The sequence below is a fragment of the Pseudophryne corroboree genome, chromosome 10, assembly GCF_028390025.1.
Source record: "Pseudophryne corroboree isolate aPseCor3 chromosome 10, aPseCor3.hap2, whole genome shotgun sequence".
Taxonomy (NCBI): domain Eukaryota; kingdom Metazoa; phylum Chordata; class Amphibia; order Anura; family Myobatrachidae; genus Pseudophryne; species Pseudophryne corroboree.
In genome coordinates, this window is record NC_086453.1 from 54,606,032 (window position 1) to 54,627,204 (window position 21,173).

Below are 21,173 nucleotides of genomic sequence, written 5' to 3' on the forward strand. Positions count from 1 at the left end.
AAAATATTTTTATTAAATCTAATATGCACCAATAAAAACAAATAAAATAGTAGCCCTATTACAAGGAGCCAGAAACGTTACTAAAAACTGTATGTAAAATAATATAAAATCAATAATACAAACTTAGATAAGACAAGAGGAAAAAAACGTCCTAAAAGTGCAAAATTGGACATAAGATCAGCATAAAAAGTATATAAAGTATATATAATATATATATATAAAAGGTTCTTAGCTTTTAGAGAGGATATGTATCATAGCACCCAACGCGTTTCGTCCTATCTGGACTTCATCAAGGGGCACCCCTTGATGAAGTCCAGATAGGACGAAACGCGTTGGGTGCTATGATACATATCCTCTCTAAAAGCTAAGAACCTTTTATATATATATATATATATACTTTATATACTTTTTATGCTGATCTTATGTCCAATTTTGCACTTTTAGGACGTTTTTTTCCTCTTGTCTTATCTAAGTTTGTATTATTGATTTTATATTATTTTACATACAGTTTTTAGTAACGTTTCTGGCTCCTTGTAATAGGGCTACTATTTTATTTGTTTTTATTGGTGCATATTAGATTTAATAAAAATATTTTTTTTAAATTTAAGTCTCCGATTAGCATTAGACACCACTGGTCGCTTAAAACCACCTTATCCCTTCTTTTTGTTTATATATATATATATATAAGAGCCCCCGCCAAATTTTGATGTTTTAAGCTGGACAGGAGCCCGCCGCCGAGGGGGCAGGGCTTCTCCCTCAGCACTCACCAGCGCCATTTTTCTCCACAGCACCGCTGAGAGGAAGCTCCCCGGACTCTCCCCTGCTTATACCACGGTAGAGAGAGGGTTTTAAAGAAGAGGGGGGGGGGGCACAAAATTAGGTGCATATTGTATATGTAAACAGCGCTATCTGGGTAAACATAAAATTGTGTTTTTTTCCTGGGTCATATAGCGCTGGGGTGTGTGCTGGCATACTCTCTCTCTGTCTCTCCAAAGGGCCTGGTGGGGAAACTGTCTTCAGATAAGAGGTTCCCTGTGTGTGTGGTGTGTCGGTACGCGTGTGTCGACATGTCTGAGGTAGAAGGCTCACCTAGGGAGGAGGGGGAGCGTATGAATGTGAGGTCTCCGTCGGCGGTGCCGACACCTGACTGGATGGATATGTGGAATGTTTTAAGTGCTAGTGTGAACTTATTGCACAAGAGATTAGACAAAGCTGAAGCTAAGGAACAGTCAGGGAGTGAACCCACGTCTGTCCCTATGTCACCGGGACCTTCAGGGTCTCAGAAGCGCCTACTATCCCAAATAGCAGACACTGATACCGACACGGATTCGGACTCCAGTGTCGACTATGATGATGCAAAGTTACAGCCAAAAGTGGCTAAATATATTCGATATATGATTATTGCAATAAAAGAAGTGTTGCATATCACAGAGGAACCCCCTGTCCCTGACACAAGGGTACACATGTATAAGGGAAAGAAGCCTGAGGTAACTTTTCCCTCCTCACATGAGTTGAACGAATTATGTGAAAAAGCGTGGGAATCTCCAGACAAAAAACTGCAGATTCCCAAAAGAATTCTTATGGCGTATCCTTTCCCGCCAACGGACAGGATACGGTGGGAATCCTCCCCTAAGGTGGACAAAGCGTTGACACGCTTGTCAAAAAAGATAGCATTGCCATCACAAGATACGGCTACCCTTAAGGATCCTGCTGACCGCAATCAGGAGATTACCTTGAAATCCATTTACACACATTCTGGTACATTACTCAGACCGGCAATTGCTTCGGCCTGGGTTTGTAGCGCGGTAGCAGCATGGACAGATTCCTTATCGGCGGAGATTGAGACCCTAGATAAGGATACCATTTTATTGACCCTAGGCCATATAAAGGATGCTGTCTTATATATGAGAGATGCTCAAAGAGTCATTAGTTTACTGGGTTCCAGAATAAACGCTATGTCAATCTCTGCTAGACGAGTCTTCTGGACCCGGCAGTGGACAGGTGATGCCGCCTCAAAAAGACATATGGAGGTTTTACCTTACAAGGGTGAGGAATTGTTTGGGGAAGGTCTCTCGGACCTGGTCTCCACAGCTACGGCAGGTAAATCGAAATTTTTGCCTTATGTTCCCTCACAACTTAGGAAAGCGCCACATTATCAAATGCAGTCCTTTCGTTCAAATAAAAGCAAAAGAGTGCGTGGATCATCCTTTCTTGCCAGAGGTAAGGGCAGAGGTAAAAAGCTGCACAGCACAGCTAGTTCCCAGGAACAGAAGTCCTCCCCGACCTCTGCAAAATCCACCGCATGACCCTGGGGCTCCGCTGAGGGAGTCCGCCCCAGTGGGGGCACGTCTTCGACTTTTCAGCCACATCTGGGTTCACTCACAGGTGGATCCCTGGGCAATAGAAATTGTTTCTCAGGGATACAAGCTGGCATTCGAAGAGGTGCCTCCTCGCCGGTTTTTCAAATCGGCTCTACCGACTTCTCCCCTAGAAAGGGAGATAGTGTTAAATGCTATTCACAAATTGTGTCTTCAACAAGTGGTGGTCGAAGTTCCCCTGCTTCAGAGAGGGAAGGGATACTACTCCACCCTGTCTGTAGTTCCGAAACCGGACGGTTCGGTCAGACCCATATTGAATTTAAAATCCCTGAACCTATACTTAAAACGGTTCAAGTTCAAGATGGAATCACTCAGAGCGGTCATCGCCAGCCTGGAAGGGGGGGATTTTATGGTATCCCTGGACATAAAGGATGCATACCTTCATGTTCCCATATATCCACCTCATCAGGCGTACCTGAGATTTGCGGTACAGGATTATCATTACCAATTTCAGACGTTGCCGTTTGGGCTTTCCACGGCCCCGAGGATTTTCACCACGGTAATGGCGGAAATGATGGTGCTCCTGCGCAAGCAGGGTGTCACAATTATCCCGTACTTGGACGATCTCCTCATAAAAGCGAGATCACGAGAGAAGTTACTGAACAGCGTGTCACTTTCATTGAAGGTGTTACAGCAACACGGCTGGATTCTCAATATCCCGAAGTCACAGCTGGTTCCTACAACTCGTCTGACCTTCTTGGGCATGATTCTGGACACAGACCAGAAAAAGGTTTTTCTCCCGATAGAAAAAGCTCAGGAACTCATGACTCTAGTCAAGAACCTATTGAAGCCAAAACAAGTGTCTGTGCATCATTGCACTCAAGTCCTGGGAAAAATGGTGGCAACATACGAGGCCATTCCTTTCGGCAGGTTCCATGCAAGGACTTTCCAATAGGACCTATTGGACAAGTGGTCCGGGTCACATCTACAAATTCATCAGCGGATCACCCTGTCCCCCAGGGCCAGGGTATCTCTCCTGTGGTGGCTGCAGAGTGCTCACCTTTTGGAAGGACGCAGGTTCGGCATTCAGGATTGGATCCTGGTGACCACGGACGCGAGCCTCAGAGGGTGGGGAGCAGTCACACAGGGAAGAAACTTCCAAGGACTTTGGACAAGTCAAGAGACTTGTCTTCACTTCAACATCCTGGAACTAAGGGCCATATACAACGCCCTACGTCAAGCGGAGAACTTGCTTTGCGACCAACCAGTACTGATCCAGTCAGACAACATCACCGCAGTGGCTCATGTAAACCGCCAAGGCGGCACAAGGAGCAGGGTGGCAATGACGGAAGCCACCAAGATTCTTCGCTGGGCGAACAATCATGTAAGCGCACTATCAGCAGTGTTCATTCCGGGAGTGGACAACTGGGAAGCAGACTTCCTCAGCAGACACGACCTGCATCCAGGGGAGTGGGGACTTCATTGGGAAGTCTTCGCACAGATTGCAAGTCAGTGGGGACTGCCCCAGATAGACATGATGGCATCCCGCCTCAACAGAAAGCTACAGAGGTATTGCGCCAGATCAAAAGATCCTCGGGCGGTAGCAGTAGACGCCCTAGTGACACCGTGGGTGTTCCAGTCGGTCTATGTGTTTCCTCCTCTTCCTCTCATACCCAAGGTGTTGAGAATAATAAGAAAAAGAGGAGTGAGAACAATTCTCATTGTTCCAGATTGGCCACGAAGGACCTGGTATCCGGATCTGCTGGAAATGCTCACAGAAGATCCGTGGCCTCTTCCTCTACGACAGGACCTGTTACAACAGGGGCCATGTCTGTTCCAAGACTTACCGTGGCTGCGTTTGACGGCATGGCTTTTGAACGCCGGATCCTAGCGGAAAAGGGAATTCCGGATGAGGTCATTCCTACTCTGATAAAGGCTAGGAAGGACGTGACAGCTAAACATTATCACCGTATATGGCGAAAATGTTTCTTGGTGTGAGGCCAGGAATGCTACTACGGAAGAATTCCATCTGGGCCGTTTCCTTCACTTCCTACAGACTGGAGTGAATTTGGGCCTAAAGTTAGGATCCATTAAGGTTCAGATTTCGGCCTTATCCATTTTCTTTGAAAGAATTGGCTTCTCTCCCAGAAGTACAGACTTTTGTAAAGGGAGTGCTGCATATTCAGCCTCCTTTTATACCTCCGGTGGCGCCTTGGGACCTTAACGTGGTGTTGAGTTTCCTTAAGTCGCACTGGTTTGAACCACTTCAAACGGTGGAGTTAAAATATCTCACTTGGAAGGTGGTCATGTTATTAGCCTTGGCTTCGGCTAGGCGAGTGTCGGAATTGGCGGCGTTGTCTCATAAAAGCCCCTATCTGGTTTTCCATATGGATAGGGAGGAATTGCGGACTCGCCCTCAATTCTTGCCTAAGGTGGTGTCATCTTTTCATATGAACCAACCTATTGTGGTGCCTGTGGCTACACGAGATTTGGAGGATTCGGAGTCCCTTGATGTAGTCAAGGCTTTGAAAATTTATGTGGCCAGAACGGCTAGAGTCAGGAAAACGGAAGCACTGTTTGTCCTATATGCAGCCAACAAGGTTTGCGCCCCTGCTTCGAAGCAGACTATTGCTCGCTGGATCTGTAATACGATTCAGCAGGCGCATTCTATGGCTGGATTGCCATTACCAAAATCGGTCAAGGCCCATTCCACTAGGAAGGTGGGCTCGTCTTGGGCGGCTGCCCGAGAGGTCTCTGCACTACAACTGTCCTGAGCTGCTACTTGGTCGGGTTCAAACACCTTTGCAAAGTTCTATAAGTTTGATACCCTGTCTGAGGAGGACCTAAGGTTTGCTCATTCGGTGCTGCAGAGTCATCCGCACTCTCCCGCCCGTTTGGGAGCTTTGGTATAATCCCCATGGTCCTTACGGAGTCCCCAGCATCCTCTAGGATGTTAGAGAAAATAAGATATTTTTTTTTTTTTTTTTAAAGTTAGGGTTTTTATTGAGAGTGATCAATAACCAAAACAATGTCGTACAAATACAGGTACAGGTAAAGATGTTGAACATGCAGATAAAAGATTTGTCCACATAGAGTCATAGAATTACAATATAAAAAAAGTTTTCAAAAAATGTTAGAATGACATATACAGTTCCATAAAAATACAGGCTATAAAATCATAGCAACAAACAACCTGTGTAAGGTCAAATGTGTACGTGATCAATCTCTTTTTATTTTTCATTTGGTATAGAACCTATACCAAAACTGAGAAAAAACTTATTAGAAGTAAAACAAAAAAAAAAACAAAAAAAATAAGGACAGAGAAAGAAAGAGTGTAAGAACAAAAGGGGAAAATTGAGAAAGTAATAGAGAAGGAAACGGGAGGTTGGTTGGAGGTCCAAGCAAAGATAATAGAAGAGGAAATAGCAGAGGCATTAGCAGAGTCCGGGTATTAATAAAGAAGGCGCGAGGTACCACGGGGACCAAATGTTGTGGAATTGGGCCACTGTGTTATTCCGCAAACTGGTAATATATTCCATATTGGCTATATAATTAATCTTAGTCATCAGTAATGCCTTGGAGGGTGGATTGTGGTCCTTCCAGCATTTAGCAATCAGAGATTTAGCCGCCATGCAGAATTGCATAACAAGCTTATCATGGATTTTGGGTAGTGACGGTATGGGGGCATATGAAGTAAAGCAATTTCAAGAGAGAGATCTATGTTATAACCGCAAGTTTGAGCGATGAGCGCTCCAACTGTGTTCCAGAAAGGGCGAATAGAGGGGCAGGTCCACCAGACGTGGAAAAAAGTGCCCTCCTCTCCACAAAGTCTCCAGCATAAATTCGAGGTCGCAGGGAAAATGGAATGAAGTTTGGAGGGGACTAGATACCACCTGGTATAAACTTTATAACATGTCTCCCTAAGTGCCACACTAATAGAAGCTTTAGCAGTGCGCAGTCTAATGTCTTCCCATTGATCGTCTTCCAACGGATGGGAAAGATCTGATTCCCAGGCCAGTTCGTGGGGTTCACGGGGAGGAGGATCTGGAGCCAAAATAGAGTTATATATTGTTGAGATATTCCCCTTTTTGCCAATTGAAAGTAAACACGTGTTCAAAGCAGGTGGGTGATCTCAGAGGAGTAGTTTTAAGTTGTGATTTAAGAAAGCTAAGAATTTGGATATAATGGTAATGACACGAGGATGGGATACCGAGGCACTCCTGAAAATCTCCAAAAGAGGTCGGTGCAGAATGGCCTTTAACATGGATAAATCTTGTGACACCCTGAGATTGCCATGGGGCTGCTATATGTCGTTCGCTGCCTGGGGGGAAGACGGGGTGACCCCAAATAGGAGACAGAGGTGAGGGGTATGAAGAAAGATTATAAGTGTTGCGGAGTTTGTCCCACAATCCGAGGGTGAATTTAATCGTGGGGACTGAATAGGCCGAGGTTGGTCTGCAGGACTTGGGGAGCCACAGAAGGGAATCGAGGGGAATACCCTGATATATTGAGTTCTCAATATCGACCCATTTTCTGATCCCTCGGGGGGAATGCCAGGACACTACGTGGTTAAGTTGACAGGCGTTAAAATAAGCCTGAAGATTAGGATATCCCAAACCGCCTGAGGTTGCACTCTTGGTCAGTATGGTTCATCTTAATCGAGATTTACGATGAGCCCAAATGAATTTGTGGCACAGTGTTTGCAGGGAAGCCAGAGTCACTCGGGACACCATTACCGGAACGGTTTGGAACAGGTAAAGGATACGGGGAAGGAAATTCATTTTTAGGGCGTTAATCCGTCCAATCCATGAGATATATAACCGATCCCATTTATCTAGGTCTTGCGTGAGCGTTTTAATTATAGGAACATAATTAGCCTGATAGAGGCTAGTATAGGATTTAGTGCTAAATATGCCAAGGTATTTAATAGCCGAGGGCCTCCAGAGAAAAGGGAAAGAAGAGGTCAAAGTCAAATTAGTATGAGATGAAACATTAAACGCGAGGGCCTCAGATTTGGCATGATTTATTTTATAACCCGAGAGAGAACCGTACAAAAGTAGTTCTCTCTGTAGTTTAGGAAGAGAAATCAAAGGGTTAGAAAGAGTCACGAGCACGTCATCCGCAAACAGAGATATTTTATACGAGCTCTGCGCCACAGTAATACCCCCAATATCATTATTAAGTCTAATACAGGCTGCAAGGGCTTCAATACATAAGGCGAAAAGTAGGGGTGAGAGAGGGCAACCCTGACGAGTGCCGTTCTTTAAACTAAACCGGGGTGAGCTTATTCCATTAGTCAGGACCGTAGATGAGGGGTTAGAATAGAGGGCCGCTACTGCAGTGATGAAATGACCATGAAGGCCAAATGTGGATAGCGTAGAAAACAAAAAGGGCCAAGAGATGCGATCAAACGCCTTTTCGGCGTCAAGCGCCAGAGCAATCGCAGGGGTTTTCGTTGAGTTTATATGGTGAATTAAGTTAACAATACGCCTGGTGTTGTCCGAAGCCTGGCGGCCGGGAATAAATCCCACTTGATCAGGGTCTATTAATGACGTCAACACAGTATTCAGGCGAGATGCCAGTACCTTGGCAAAAAGCTTGAGATCGATATTTATTAAAGAGATAGGTCTATAGTTTGAGCAATACGAGGGGTCCTTTCCAGGTTTCGGGATAACTATAATGCGAGAGGACGTGGAATCAGTGTGAAAAGGGGTGCCCTGCATTATTTTATTAAACAAAAAGACCATATGAGGAATAAGCTGAGGGGCGAATGTTTTGTAATACGCCATCGGGTAGCCGTCCGGGCCAGGAGCTTTAGAAGGTTTCTGGGTTTTTAGTGCCGCTTCAATTTCTTCAGCAGAAATAGCAGCATTGAGAGCAGAGTTAGCTGCATCAGCTACCCGAGGAAGAGCGCACGTATCTAGATATTGTTGAACCTGAGCGGCATGTGCCAAGGGGTCGGCTGGGGGATCAAGATTATAGAGTGCTCTATAATAGTCAGAAAAGACACCATTAATTTTCTTAGGGTCATATGTAACGCTGCCTGATGGTTCCCTAATAGTATGGATGCATTGATTAGCCTTCTTGGCGCGTAAGCGATTAGCCAACAAAGTATGAGCCTTGTTGCTTTTGTCGTAAAACGATTGATTAGCCCATCGAAGTGAGCGCTCAATATTCTCCGCCAAAAGAGATTGCAGATCATCACGAGCCTTAGAAAGTTCGGCTAGTGTTCTCTTAGAATGTGTGCGTTTGTGTTCCTGGTCTAGTTTTGCAATGGTGTCTGTTAATAAAGCAATTTGAGTTTCCTGATTCCTCTTACGGCGGGATGCGAATTGAATAATGGATCCTCTAATAACCGCCTTATGGGCTTCCCATATTGTGACTATACTGCAATCGCCTTCTACATTGATACCAAAATATTCCTGAAGCTTAGTTTTAATTAAGTCCTGAAATGTAGGAATTTTCAATAGGGTTTCGTTAAGTTTCCATGTCGGTCTACAGTCAGGGATATCAAATATGTCAAAGGTTGCAGCCAGGGCCGCGTGGTCAGTCCAAGTAAGTGGGACTATCGAGGAAGAGCGGGCCGTCTGGGAAAGAGGTGCACAGCTCAAGAACATATCAATGCGAGAATACACATCATGCGGATTGGAATAAAAAGTGTAGTCCCTAGTGGTCGGATTAAGAAAACGCCAGACATCGAACAAACCAGCCTCGGCCATGCCTCTGTGTAGTATAGAAGAGTTTGGGGTCCGACCATTGCGCAAGGGGCCAGACTTATCCATGTACGTGAGAGCCATATTGAAATCGCCTCCGACAAGCGTCTTTCCCCGTCTATATGAATAAAGGTCATGGAAGAACTTGCGGAAAAATTTAGATTGGGCCGTGTTTGGAGAGTACAGATTAGCCAAGGTAACCTCCTCGTGTCCAATTTTTCCTCTCACCATTACATAACGACCTTCAGTGTCGCATTTACAGTCTAGGAACTGGAAAGGAACGGAACCTCTGACTAAGATAGCTACCCCGTTTCTTTTTGCTGTATTATTGGAGTACCAAGCCATGGGAAATCGTTTAGATGTCAGGGAGGGAAGGGAGGCCGATTTCAAATGCGTCTCCTGTAAAAAAAAATCACATCACCTTTTAAAGTTTTAAGAGACCTGTGGAGATGAGAGCGTTTCTGGGGGGTGTTCAGCCCCTTAACATTGATGGACAGGCACGTTAGCGGCATGATTGAAGTAAGAAGAGGGAGTAAGCCGCTGGAAATCGATAGGGCCTCGGACTTTGCTAAAATAAATGAGAGAAAAAGAAGAAGAGAAAAATAGAGATGTATGATTCAATACACCAACAACAATATAAGATAAATGGGTAAAACTATCTGTGAAAGCAGATATATCAACGTACACACAAACTGTAGCAAGAGTGTAAAAGAGGAGGAGAGTGGGAAAAAACAAAAAGAAAAAAGCAGACGTAGTATCGAAAAGGCAGGATACTTGACTGCTAAGGTTGAGCTCTAAAAAAAAGGGAAGAGCTCACCGGTGGGATACAAATGCAATGAAACAGATGAGGGTATTAACCCAATAGTCTTGGATATATCTCTAATCCCTAGAGACTGGGGGAGGAAGTGTCAAGCCAAGGCGCCGACACCCCCCACCCAAAACTAATCGTAAATAAAGAGGATGGACCGTCATGTGCCCAATAGAAACCCAAAGCAGAGGCAGGACAGTCCAAAATACAGAATACTAAATAAAAGATAACCAAATAGCAGACAGTATCAAAATAATAAAAATAACAGATCAAATGGCTGAGTCGCAGAGCAGATCGGTAGCCAGAGACAAGCCCCTGGGAGTCGGGGCAGGAATCTAGTCCTAGGCCCTAGCTATAGGGCAGTGCCTCCGAGCCACCGGTCAGGACTGCGAGATAAAAACATAGCAATACAAAAAGTACATGGGTCCGGTCAATAGGAACAGTATGAAGATGAAGTAAATGGACGTTTATACAGGAAACAGTACCTAAAATGAAGTCAACATAACAATTGAGCGAGAACAAGATTAGTTAAACTAAACATTAATGAAACTCAAATTTTAAACATGAGCCGCTTCACATCTGAGAAGTAGCAGCGGGGGACAGTTGTAGTCTTCGAAGCAGCTTGTCTCCGTCTTCAGGAGAGCGAATGATATAAACTTTGCCATCAATCTCCACAATGAGGCGAAAAGGAAAACCCCAACGATATTTGTAACCGTTATTGCGCAGTGTAGAGGTAACAGAGCGAAGGTCACGCCGTTTAGCAATGGTCACTGGCGACAAATCTTGGTAGATCTGGATCCGGGAGTCTTCGAACAGAATTGAAGTCGAATTCCTGGATGCCAAGGTAATACTGTTCTTAATCTTGAAAGACAAAAACCGAAGGATAACATCACGGGGAGGATCAGAGTCCTTTGGTTTAGGTGCGATGAGCTCTCTCAATCGAGATGGCAGATTCCGAGAGCGATGGGACCAAGTGAAGAAACAGACGTTTGAGGTATGGTTCCAGGTCGAAGGCCGAGACAGATTCAGAAACATTGCGGATGCGTAAATTATTCCGCCTCTCGCGATTTTCGCTATCCTCAACTTTATCCTTAAGGAATTCCAACTCGCCGGATAGGTAGCTCATGTCCTCACCCACTTGTTTGTGAAAATCCTGTTGTTTTTCCACCCGTGATTCCAGCGAGCTGGTGCGGGAATCTAGAGCCGCCAAGTCAGATTTAAGTTCACCGATCGCTGACTGGAGAGCGGTGGTGAAAGAGCTCTTGAGGTCCAATATCATATTCTGAAGGGATTGAATATCCGCTTTGGTGGAGGGTGAATCTGTCGGATCCATGGTAGGAGCGGACAGCCGAGAGGACGGAGAGGAAATCTCAGCTGGCTTTTCCCGGCGCGAAAAGTGTTGTGAAATATCTTGTGAAGCTCCCGTTTTTTTTTGCTCGGGTGTTCGCTCTGCTCATAATATCTGGTGAAATAGCAGTGCCTATTTAGGGAGTGATTACAAGAAAGGTCCGCCAGAATGTTACGTGCTCATCAGTTGAATTGGGTAGGGGGGAGGTCAGGCACCTGTGTAATCACATCATTCAAAGGACCTAGGTCCCAATAATCTATTAAAACAGTGAAAGGAGAGCGTCCTGAATCACAACACACAGCACCGAGAGTAGGTAAAATGTAGTATAAGAAACAACAGCAGGGGGCTCTGAGAATCAGATCCAGCAGGGTGCACGGTATACACAAAAAAGAGAGGAATGGGATAGGAATGTACAGTGCCTTGCTTGCAGGCAGCTATCTGTGTGAAGCTGAATATCTGAATTAGTTCCCTGCTGAAATATTAAGCTTTCTTCCCAACGAGCACAACAGGGTCAGCACAATGCAGGGAAGATTGCTCTGCCACCTCCAAGATGGCCGCCGTCAACAGATTCTAGTGTGTCCCTCCACAGGCCGCCACAGTCGGCTATCCGCGGGGTCAGGGGCCAGCCGTCACCCCCACCGCCGTCACCCCCGCCGTCTTCAATGAGACCCCCTCGGTGTGTGAAGACGACAAGCGGGGCGCTCGCACAAGTGCAGCGCCCGCGTTCAGCTTACTGCCACATCCTATATGGCCGCCGCCACCGGATCACCTCTGCTCGGCTCAGCTCTGGTCCCGCAGCTTCAGGGGCTCGTCTCACCGCCGCGACCGCTCAGCAGGGTCTCCCACGTAGGAGGTGTGCAGTGGGGCAAGCCGTAGAACGGTGCGCGGTGTCCGGTTTTCGTCTGAACTCGGGCGGGGGGATTCCAAATTGAGGCCCCGGCTTCACCACGGGGGGAAGGCCGCAACCTGCAAGCACAGGACAGGCTTGTGCTCCGGCTCCGCAGCTCACCCCCAGCGCATACAAAGCAGCAAGGGCCGCTATAGGGTGTTATTGGGTAGAGATTGATAGGGTTAGGTCGGCAGATAGGGGATTAAAAGGGCTCAATATAGCAGGAGCTCCCCTGGGACACGTCCTTCCAAGTCTGGCCACAAGCCGCCCCCCCCCCCCCCCCCCCCAGAAAATAAGATTTTAAACCTACCGGAAAATCTTTTTCTCGTAGTCCGTAGAGGATGCTGGGCGCCCGTCCCAAGTGCGGACTACTTCTGCGAGACTTGTATATAGTTTTGCTTACATAAGGGTTATATTATAGTTCCATCAGGTTGGACTGATGCTACGTTATTTTTTCATACTGTTAACTGTTTAATTGATACACAAGTTATACGGTGTGATTGGTGTGGCTGGTATGAATCTTGTCCTTGGATTAACAAAAATCCTTTCCTTGTACTGTCCATCTCCTCTGGGCACAGTTTCTCTAACTGAGGTCTAGAGGAGTGGCATAGAGGGAGGAGCCAGTGCACACCCAGATCTAAAGTCTTTCTTAAAGTGCCCATGTCTCCTGCGGAGCCCGTCTATCCCCATGGTCCTTACGGAGTCCCCAGCATCCTCTACGGACTACGAGAAAAAGATTTACCGGTAGGTTTAAAATCTTATTTTCTTTTTCCCTTTTTTTTTTTTTTTTTTAATTAATTGCAAAGTTTTCTTATTTTTTTTATTCCACTGTTGATGCTGTGTTTCTGCAATTCAGGATTATCAGGCATAGATTATATAGGTACAATTTGTGTGTATAGATAGTTGGAGTTAGTATCTATTCATCACATGTAAACCTCCAATGCACGTGTATCACTGCTTACAGCCTGTGATGGATATAAACACTGTACACGGCTGTACTACCAGACTCGGAATGTGAGGAATGCTCTCAATATACTTTACATGGCATTACTTACATTCTTCAGGTGTAAGTATGTGTCAGACTGGCTGAGGGCTAGACCTTGAAAATAATTGTCTGATACATTGGGCTAAGGATAATTAAAAAAATTGTGTGTGTATGTATGATTAACCTGATACTTCAACACTTTATTGACCTTATTGTCCATAGTATTTGGACTCCGTGAAGCCTTTGATGAGTGATGACGAGTATAAACGTATGACTGCACTGGCCAAGGACTTTGAAGTGAATCTAGCACCCAGGCTACAGTGGTACCTGAAGCTGAAATCCTGGTGGGCCTCTAACTATGTAAGTGCACTAAACATGAATCACCAGGGTAATGCACCGTAACGGGGTAAACCATCCTAGTCCAGCAACCATGAGTCGTTTCTCACATAAGATGTGGTTCGTTTCTCTTACGTCCTAGAGGATGCTGTTTTTTTTTTAGATTGATGTCCATAGTGGAAGAGTTGTGGAGAGTTGTGCTCTCTGCATTAGGGAGTGCTGGTTAATAGGGACTTTTTTTTTCTTCTCTTAAATCATTTTCTCCTGGGGATATAGCATTTTCTATAAAATTTTGTCGCTTTAAATATGTAAAAAGTTCTTGGCTCCCACAGTATCTCCTCCATATCCACATCCTGCTGGATACTCTGTTATTCTTATAGCCCAGCCATGCAGGACAGACCCAGAGAGTAATAATATCTCCCTAAAAGAAAACCTTTAGCTTTGGTAAGCGTTGAGAAGGAGATCTAGTGCGTGGGTACGCAGTCTCCCCCATGGATGTAGCATTTAATATGGTTATAAATGTGCCACACCCTTCAAAAAAAAAAAAAAATCTACACTTTAGTATGAGAGCTGCTAGGTCTTGGAATAAAAGAGGGCAGAAAGCTGAACCTGTAAGGATCACCATTTTTGTCTCTTATGTAACCCGCATAACAGGAGCAAGACGGCTGATAAGAAAGGAATCAGAAAACTGCTTTTTCTTGCACCGTCAAACGCAAGCCTTCCAAATCCTATAATATTTTGCCAAAACGTTTTTTCTGGACCCTGCTAAAGCCAGATACACTAATCCCTGATGGGAAAATAGTCCCAGCTATGACTGACCTGTAGCCATCCTGAGAATGTCTGTGTACCACGATTGTATTTATCAGTCTGGTGCCGCTAACCGCACGTACGCCTTGCCACGCTTTACCATTTTGAGAAACATGGCCACCAGAAGCAGCAGGTATAATAGACGAATCTCACTTATACTAAGATGCATTTTTTCAAGTAAAAAGACGGCTGATGCTAGCAGAGTAGTGCGCGCTGAGAGGGGCTGATTGTCGCAACTGCAGTAATAATGTACGAGGACGCATTTGTATGTATGCGAAACAGAAAGACATTTGCTATCAGTGTTAATAATAATATACTGCTAATCTGTGTGTATCTTTCTAGCAAATAAAAGCATGGGGGTTTTGTTCATATTTTGATCAAAACATTTAAGCTTGCAGCCCACCGTCAAGGGACCCCAATTCTCTGCAAGTTCCCACACTAACATTTATTGTGCAAACCAGTAACCTTCCATCTCGCATACCCAACTGTCCACTTGCCAAGTAAAATAACTTTAAAAAGGCACAGATGAAGCCCCGCTAGTCCTAGATTCAGAATTACTTGCTTTTTCCAAAATGACAGGGAAATAAATGCAGACACAGAGGTGTATTAAATGCCCGGCCAAACCCGACAGGTTTGGCCCGTTCCCGACAATGCCAACGCGACTTTTTTTAAAGTCTGATTGACATTGTCGGAAACAGGGCTAACCTTTCGGGTTTGGCCTCGCTTCCGACAGTACACCTGGGATCCGCGTACTTTCCGACAGGTATCCGACAAGTCATTTTTCCCGACTTGTCAGAAAAAAGGGGGCAGGATTGAATAGGTCGGAACCCCTTCCGACCTAAAATAGACGGAAACTGCCATCTTTCCGACAAGACGCCAGTTTCCGACTTCAGTTGAATACCTCAAACAGAGTACAAAGTACACCAATCTGGAGGCAGCTCCCTAGCCAAGTGAGAAGTAGCCTTTGCTGATGTTCTTGGCCACCACCATAACACCGTAGGAGCAGTGTGGCTGTGTGGGAGCAAAGCCTCCTCTGACAACTCTGGTTCTCTGAGTCAGTTGGGGTAGTAGGCAATCAAATCCGCCACACCACCAAATAAAAGGTCATTTATTACTAAAATGTACACTAGGATGCCACAGCAGTCCAATAATTGTTCTAATAGAAGAAAAGAACACTATTGTCTATCAGGATAAAGATACCTTTATAAGCTTTCCTATCCAATTACATCCCCACTGTACAGTCCACACACATCCTCACCTGTTTTCTCTTTCTTCACTTTCCCTTTTCTCCTGACCCCAGGCCAACATTGCTTTGTGACCATATTATACAGCCCACCAAGAGCTTTTGCAATAGATAATACCTATTGATCGTGAATCCGTGCCTATTTCAGTATAGATTATAAACTTACGAGCAGGGCCCTCCTACCTCTGTGTCTGTCTGTTATTACCCAGTTTTGTTTTATCTCAATTATGTACAATTGTAAAGCGCAATGGAATTTGCTGCGCTATATAAGAAACTGTTAATAATAATGGTAATAAGGATATGCAAGAGGGTGGAGTTCAAAACATTTGAACTGTTTAAAGTGCCAGCCAGGGGCGTATCTATAGAGGAGGGGACTCATGTGCAATCTCCGTGAATGGGCCCCCTCCTCTCCCGTAGCCGACAGCGCTGTTAATGCTCTGAGCACTAGAGACTGGCACAGTGCCAGAGACATCAGTGCTTGCGCTGGTGTCCGGGGAAAAATATCGCAGCGGCCATTTTTCTGGAGACCTGTGCAAGCGTTGTAGACTCTGGCACTGCCGGATACAGGAGAGGAGGGGGCCCACACACAGAGACCGATGGACAAGACACCAGAAATGTATGTATAGAAGAAATGGGAGCAGTGCGGGGATGTAGTTATGTGACTGGCAGTCACTTTACCGGCACCTACATCCCGCACAGTCGGCATGTATCCACGAGAGTGGGAATAGAACCTGTGGCAAGCGCCAACCGCAACTCCACCGCCTGTCTCCCCTACCACCCCCCACCCTCGCGGTAGGGATGCTGATCGCTGGGATCCCGGCTGCCAGTAACCCATACCCAACCAGGTACGTGCGTTGTGGGCCCCCTCCGTACCCTTTGCACAGCACACACAGCAACCATTGCAGATACCCCACTGGTGCCAGCATCTTATAGGAGACTCTATATCCCCCAGGGACCAGTATTCCCCATAAGATAACAGACGTCACGTTTGGCTTTTTAGGCCTTTCATTAGAGCTGATTGCATTTATGTTATTGTGCCATTATATCCCACTGTCATGCATTGAGCTGGACTCCATATACTGTAGCCAGTAATCTTCTCTGTGTGCAGGTTATTTACACTTCTGATGCTCTTTGGAATCTTTCTAATGACATGTAGAGGGTATACAGAATCCAATGAAATCTTTGTTTATTGAGTGAGGGCTGTAATAGAGAAGTCTTTCCTGTGTACTGTGTATCCCTAAATATCGTATTCTTGACATTATTTCCTGACATATTTGCATTAACGTCATGGCTATATCCTAGGTGAGCGATTGGTGGGAAGAATATATTTATCTGCGTGGAAGAAGTCCTATTATGGTGAACAGCAACTATTATGCAATGGTAAGCACGGGGCTCATTATACATCACTTCTGCTGTTAGGACTCTCAGCTAAGGACACACACAATGTATACAGCAGCCTGTATTTGGGAACTCACCGAAGCCTAAGGATTATTACCCAGACTCAGGCTTTATCAAAGAATAAGGATTCCAATATTTTATTTATTTATTACCAGTTATTTATATAGCGCACACATATTCCGCAGCGCTTTCCAGATATCTGAATCAGATCCCTCTTTCTGCAGTTTAAACGCAGGATGCCAATACTTTAGCGGCTACAATCCAGTACGCAGCGACTGTGCAAGAATATGCAAATGTCGCAGTGGCCAGGATTTGTATTGAGATGCGCACTGGAGACGTCTCATGGGCCGCTTCTGTAGGAAGACGCACAATAAATGGCCTTTCGAGTAACCCTGTGGTCGCGCAGCTTAGCCGCCAGAGGTATGACGCCGGAGACAAGTTTACTGCATACAGGATTGTGGTCGCAAGTTGTGACACACCCCTGAAACAGGCATGACACTCCTGCGTAGACATTCCCTCGTTACCTCTCACACATTCGCTCCCAGTCACTCACTATGCGAATCCTCACTGTGACTGGCGCCGCAAGACCATCACTGCACATATGCAGTGCAGCTGAGACACGTGCAGTGGTTATAGAATCCATTCACTGTGTACAGCATTGACATTGCGTCCATCTCTGAATCACGTGTGGAGTTTATATGTGTCCCCATGTTTGTGTGAGTCTACGTGGGTGGGAATATAGAGGGGTAATTCAGATGTGGTTGGAGCAGCTTTGTCCGCTGCAAAGTACCGATTATCGGTTCTGCAGATGTGCAGTACGGGTCTGTGATGACGGACACAGGATGGCATCAGACTGTCCGTGATTGACAGTCTAATGCCATTTGTGGGCGGGGAGGGGTGGCGACGACGGCCTCCCGTCTCTCCAAATATAGGTGTGCCATCGCCGTTGCAGGATCTCTGTCGGACGATGGAGATTTCTGGCCTCTAGGAAGCAGCGGAAGCTTATGCGAACCCCTGGGGTCACGCAGCTGGCCGATGGTGTAGGAGATGATCCGATACTCCGTCCTTGGACGCTGCTCAGATCAGTAATGCAGCATGAGGAGTGACGCCCCCTGCTGCATTGTCATAGTATTGCTATCACTGCTGCTTCTATGTAAGGAGCAGCTGTAGCAACTCCAGCCACATCTGAATGAGGGCCATAGATTGTTAGCTCACCTGGTACAGGGCCTGGTGCTGTTTATTAAGCATTATCTGTAAAAGGACTGCTTCATATACAGTTTGAGCACTATATATGGATATAGAAATAAACTACATGCACTTTTTCCTAAGAATAGCGCTGAAATGATTTGTTATGCAAGAATGTGAAGTAAGTTATTGTGACGATTCGCCCAAAACAAAGTATAACCTGGTCCCATAAGGTTACTTCTGTATTTACCTGGCTGTGAGGGTATCGTTGGCCTCTTTGAATCTTGAGCACGCTCACTGCTGTTTGGTTCACTTCCCCATACGTGATATCTGCTGAAGCACAGTGTGTAATGGTGACGTACAACAAGTGGGGGAATGAGAAAAAGAGCCTGAATGTATCTGTACTCCGCAAAGACCTGTCATAGACGAGAGAGTGTGGAATGGAATGTAATGTGATGCAGCATCCTTCACATTTGTTGGGAGAGCGATAAAATTAGGAAACGTGTGCAGTTACTTTATACGGTTTTGAAGATACTGCCTGAAATTATGCCGACTGGTGATGCTGCGTCTTGTAGCATTATAAACCCGTTGTAGAGTGACCCCAACTCAGTCTGAGTAATCCATGAGACATAGGAGGCCCTACAGCTTGTCCTATCGGTGCCATACAATGGTGCGTACGCCTTTTCCCTGGGCCCCCCTGCTTTCTTCTGTTTACTTTCTAGTATTGATTAGTCCGTGGTACATACGCTGAATTGCTGCACTGTGCAGGTTGTGTCTGAAAGGAATCATTTATTACAAACCAGAGATTTATTTGTAGTTTATATAAAGTTTCTTTTGGACGCTTGGTTTTTGTCTAGCAATATGGGATATACACCCTGTATAATAGAGATGATTGTTCTGTATGTATCCAGGGGCACAACTAGAAGTCTATGAACCCCACAGTAATATTTTAAAAAGGCCCCAAGGTTTCTAGGTGGAAAAACACTCCCCTCACTACCTCGTCCAGCCTCTGCACTGCTGCGTAGTGCTCTGCACTTCCTGCTCTGCTAGGAAGGTTACAACAGTAAATAGTCCCCGGTGGTACATGACGTATTACCTGCTGCCTGTAATGAAGCGACCTTTCCTAAATGTGGTGGAGCTGCCTTCAACACACGCTTTGGGGTATATTCAATAAGAGTCTGTCCATTCCGACATGCAGTTGTCGGAATGGACCCGACAACCCCTATTCAAAGAGCGGCCAAATCCGACTGTCTGATTTGGCCATTCCCTGTGTCCTGTCCTGCCGCTGCTGTCAGCGGCTGCAGGGTGCACTGATAGCTGCGGCGGGGTGAGCATCGTGAGGCGGCCGGCGAGGGGAGCAGCGTGAGGCGGCCGGTGGGGAGAGCTGCGTGAGGCGCCCGGCGGGGGAGCTTCCAGCGGCGGCCGGAGCTGGCAGCGAGAGTGATGTCTGCGGTGGCAGGGGAGGCACTACAGGTACTACTCTCATCCCCGTAGCCCGCCGCACCGCTCCCCTTGTTTTCAAGTCGGATTGAGTTTGTCGGAAAGGGGGACAAAACCTGTCGGATTTGGCCCCGTTTCCGACAGCAGCAGGTGGATTGGCGGATATTCCGCCAATCCCTCTGCTTTCTGACAGCATTCCGACAAGTCGGGTTTCCCGACTTGTCGGAAAAAATGTACCCCTATTGAATAGGTCGGAACCCCTTCCGACTTATTCCAGTCGGAAACTGCTGTCTTTCCGACAAGACGGCAGTTTCCGACTCTTGTTGAATACAGCCCTTTGGAGGAGATCTATGGAAGCTGCACAAGACAAGTGATTACTTTTAACAGTCAAGCAATTGATGATTTCTATTTCCTAAACTAGACTCTCTTACACCGGTTACAGCACCTTTTTTTTGCACAGTTACTGTGCACCAGTTTTCATAAATGCCTTATAATGGTGATAGATGAAGGGATGAACATTTTTGCACAACTATATCGGCAACAGTCCCAGTCCCCCGACCCTGAGAAGAGTATGTCAGGAAAAAAGGTGTGCTTCAACAGGGTGAGGCCTTGACACATTTAGGGTGTGGTCTGCTCTGGTCAGGGGCTGGGCTTAAATCAGCTCTTTCTATTTTTTTTAAATGTTACATTTATCTGGAAAGATCAACAGAACAATAGTTTGGGCTTCAGATACCTTTCTAGTAACAGATATATGCGGGTATTTATCAAAACGTGGAGAGAGAGAAACTACCAACCAATCAGCTCTAAACTGCCAAGTTACAGGCTGTGTTTAAAAAGTGACAGGAGCTGATTGGTTGGTGCTTTATCTGTCTCCACTTTATCTCTCTCCAAACTTTGATAAATCTGCCCCATCGTCATCAAATGTGCTCGCTGTACAAATGTTTATACCAATATATTTCTCTATACCTTAATGAACCATATAACTTCAGTTAGGGCAAGTGCATCTGGTACTGAATGATGTCACTTTTCTTTTTTTTGTATAATCTGTTTTTATTTATTTAGGTCAGTATAACAGTATAAGGATTGCTTCACATTTTAACAAAAGAAGAAGAAAATCATCAGGATACAAATGAAGGTCTAATACATCATAGTCTTAAAGGGTAGTGTAGCGTATCATCCCCGTCGCTGGGGATTAGTAAAGGCATCAGTGTTAGTAGGTGTTTCTGTGACCTCCATCTGATATCCTTTCGCCATCTATCCATACTATAATGTATTTGCAATCTTAGATGGCATTATAAAGAAGCTGTAGAAAAGAGAGAGGTAAGAAATGAGGGATAGTGGAGAGAAAACATGGTGTGACCAAACTGGGGGGAAGTTATCGAATTGGGGAGAAGGTGTAATACAGTCTATCTATTCGGTAGACTATGCGTGGAAATCATTTGGCGGTATAAACATAATCCTTATAGTCTTTGGAGGACATATATTCTATCCAGGGCATCCATATGATCATGAACTCCGAGAGTTTATCTCTGGAAACCAGGAGGATGTTTTCCATGTTCATATAGTGATTAATTCTGTTAAACCATAGTTTCCTAGTGGGTGGGAGTTGAGATCTCCATAGTGTGGGGATGACTGCCCTCGCTACATTAGACAGGTGTCGAAGTAGCGATGTGTTATGCTGAGCTAGTGAAATTGAGGAGTGG

At 45.6% G+C, this 21,173-nt stretch overlaps 1 protein-coding gene across 7 annotated transcripts in view; it reads left to right on the forward strand.

The window, feature by feature from the left end:
- Positions 1 to 21,173, forward strand: part of LOC134965968 (carnitine O-palmitoyltransferase 1, liver isoform-like) — a 222,365-nt gene that overhangs the window by 134,577 nt on the left and 66,615 nt on the right. For all 7 annotated transcript variants that reach the window (XM_063942409.1, XM_063942408.1, XM_063942410.1 and 4 more), the window contains exons 6-7: positions 13,284 to 13,421; positions 16,750 to 16,827. In XM_063942409.1, coding sequence (XP_063798479.1) covers positions 13,284 to 13,421; positions 16,750 to 16,827 — 216 coding nt within the window. The remainder of the gene's footprint in view (positions 1 to 13,283; positions 13,422 to 16,749; positions 16,828 to 21,173) is intronic.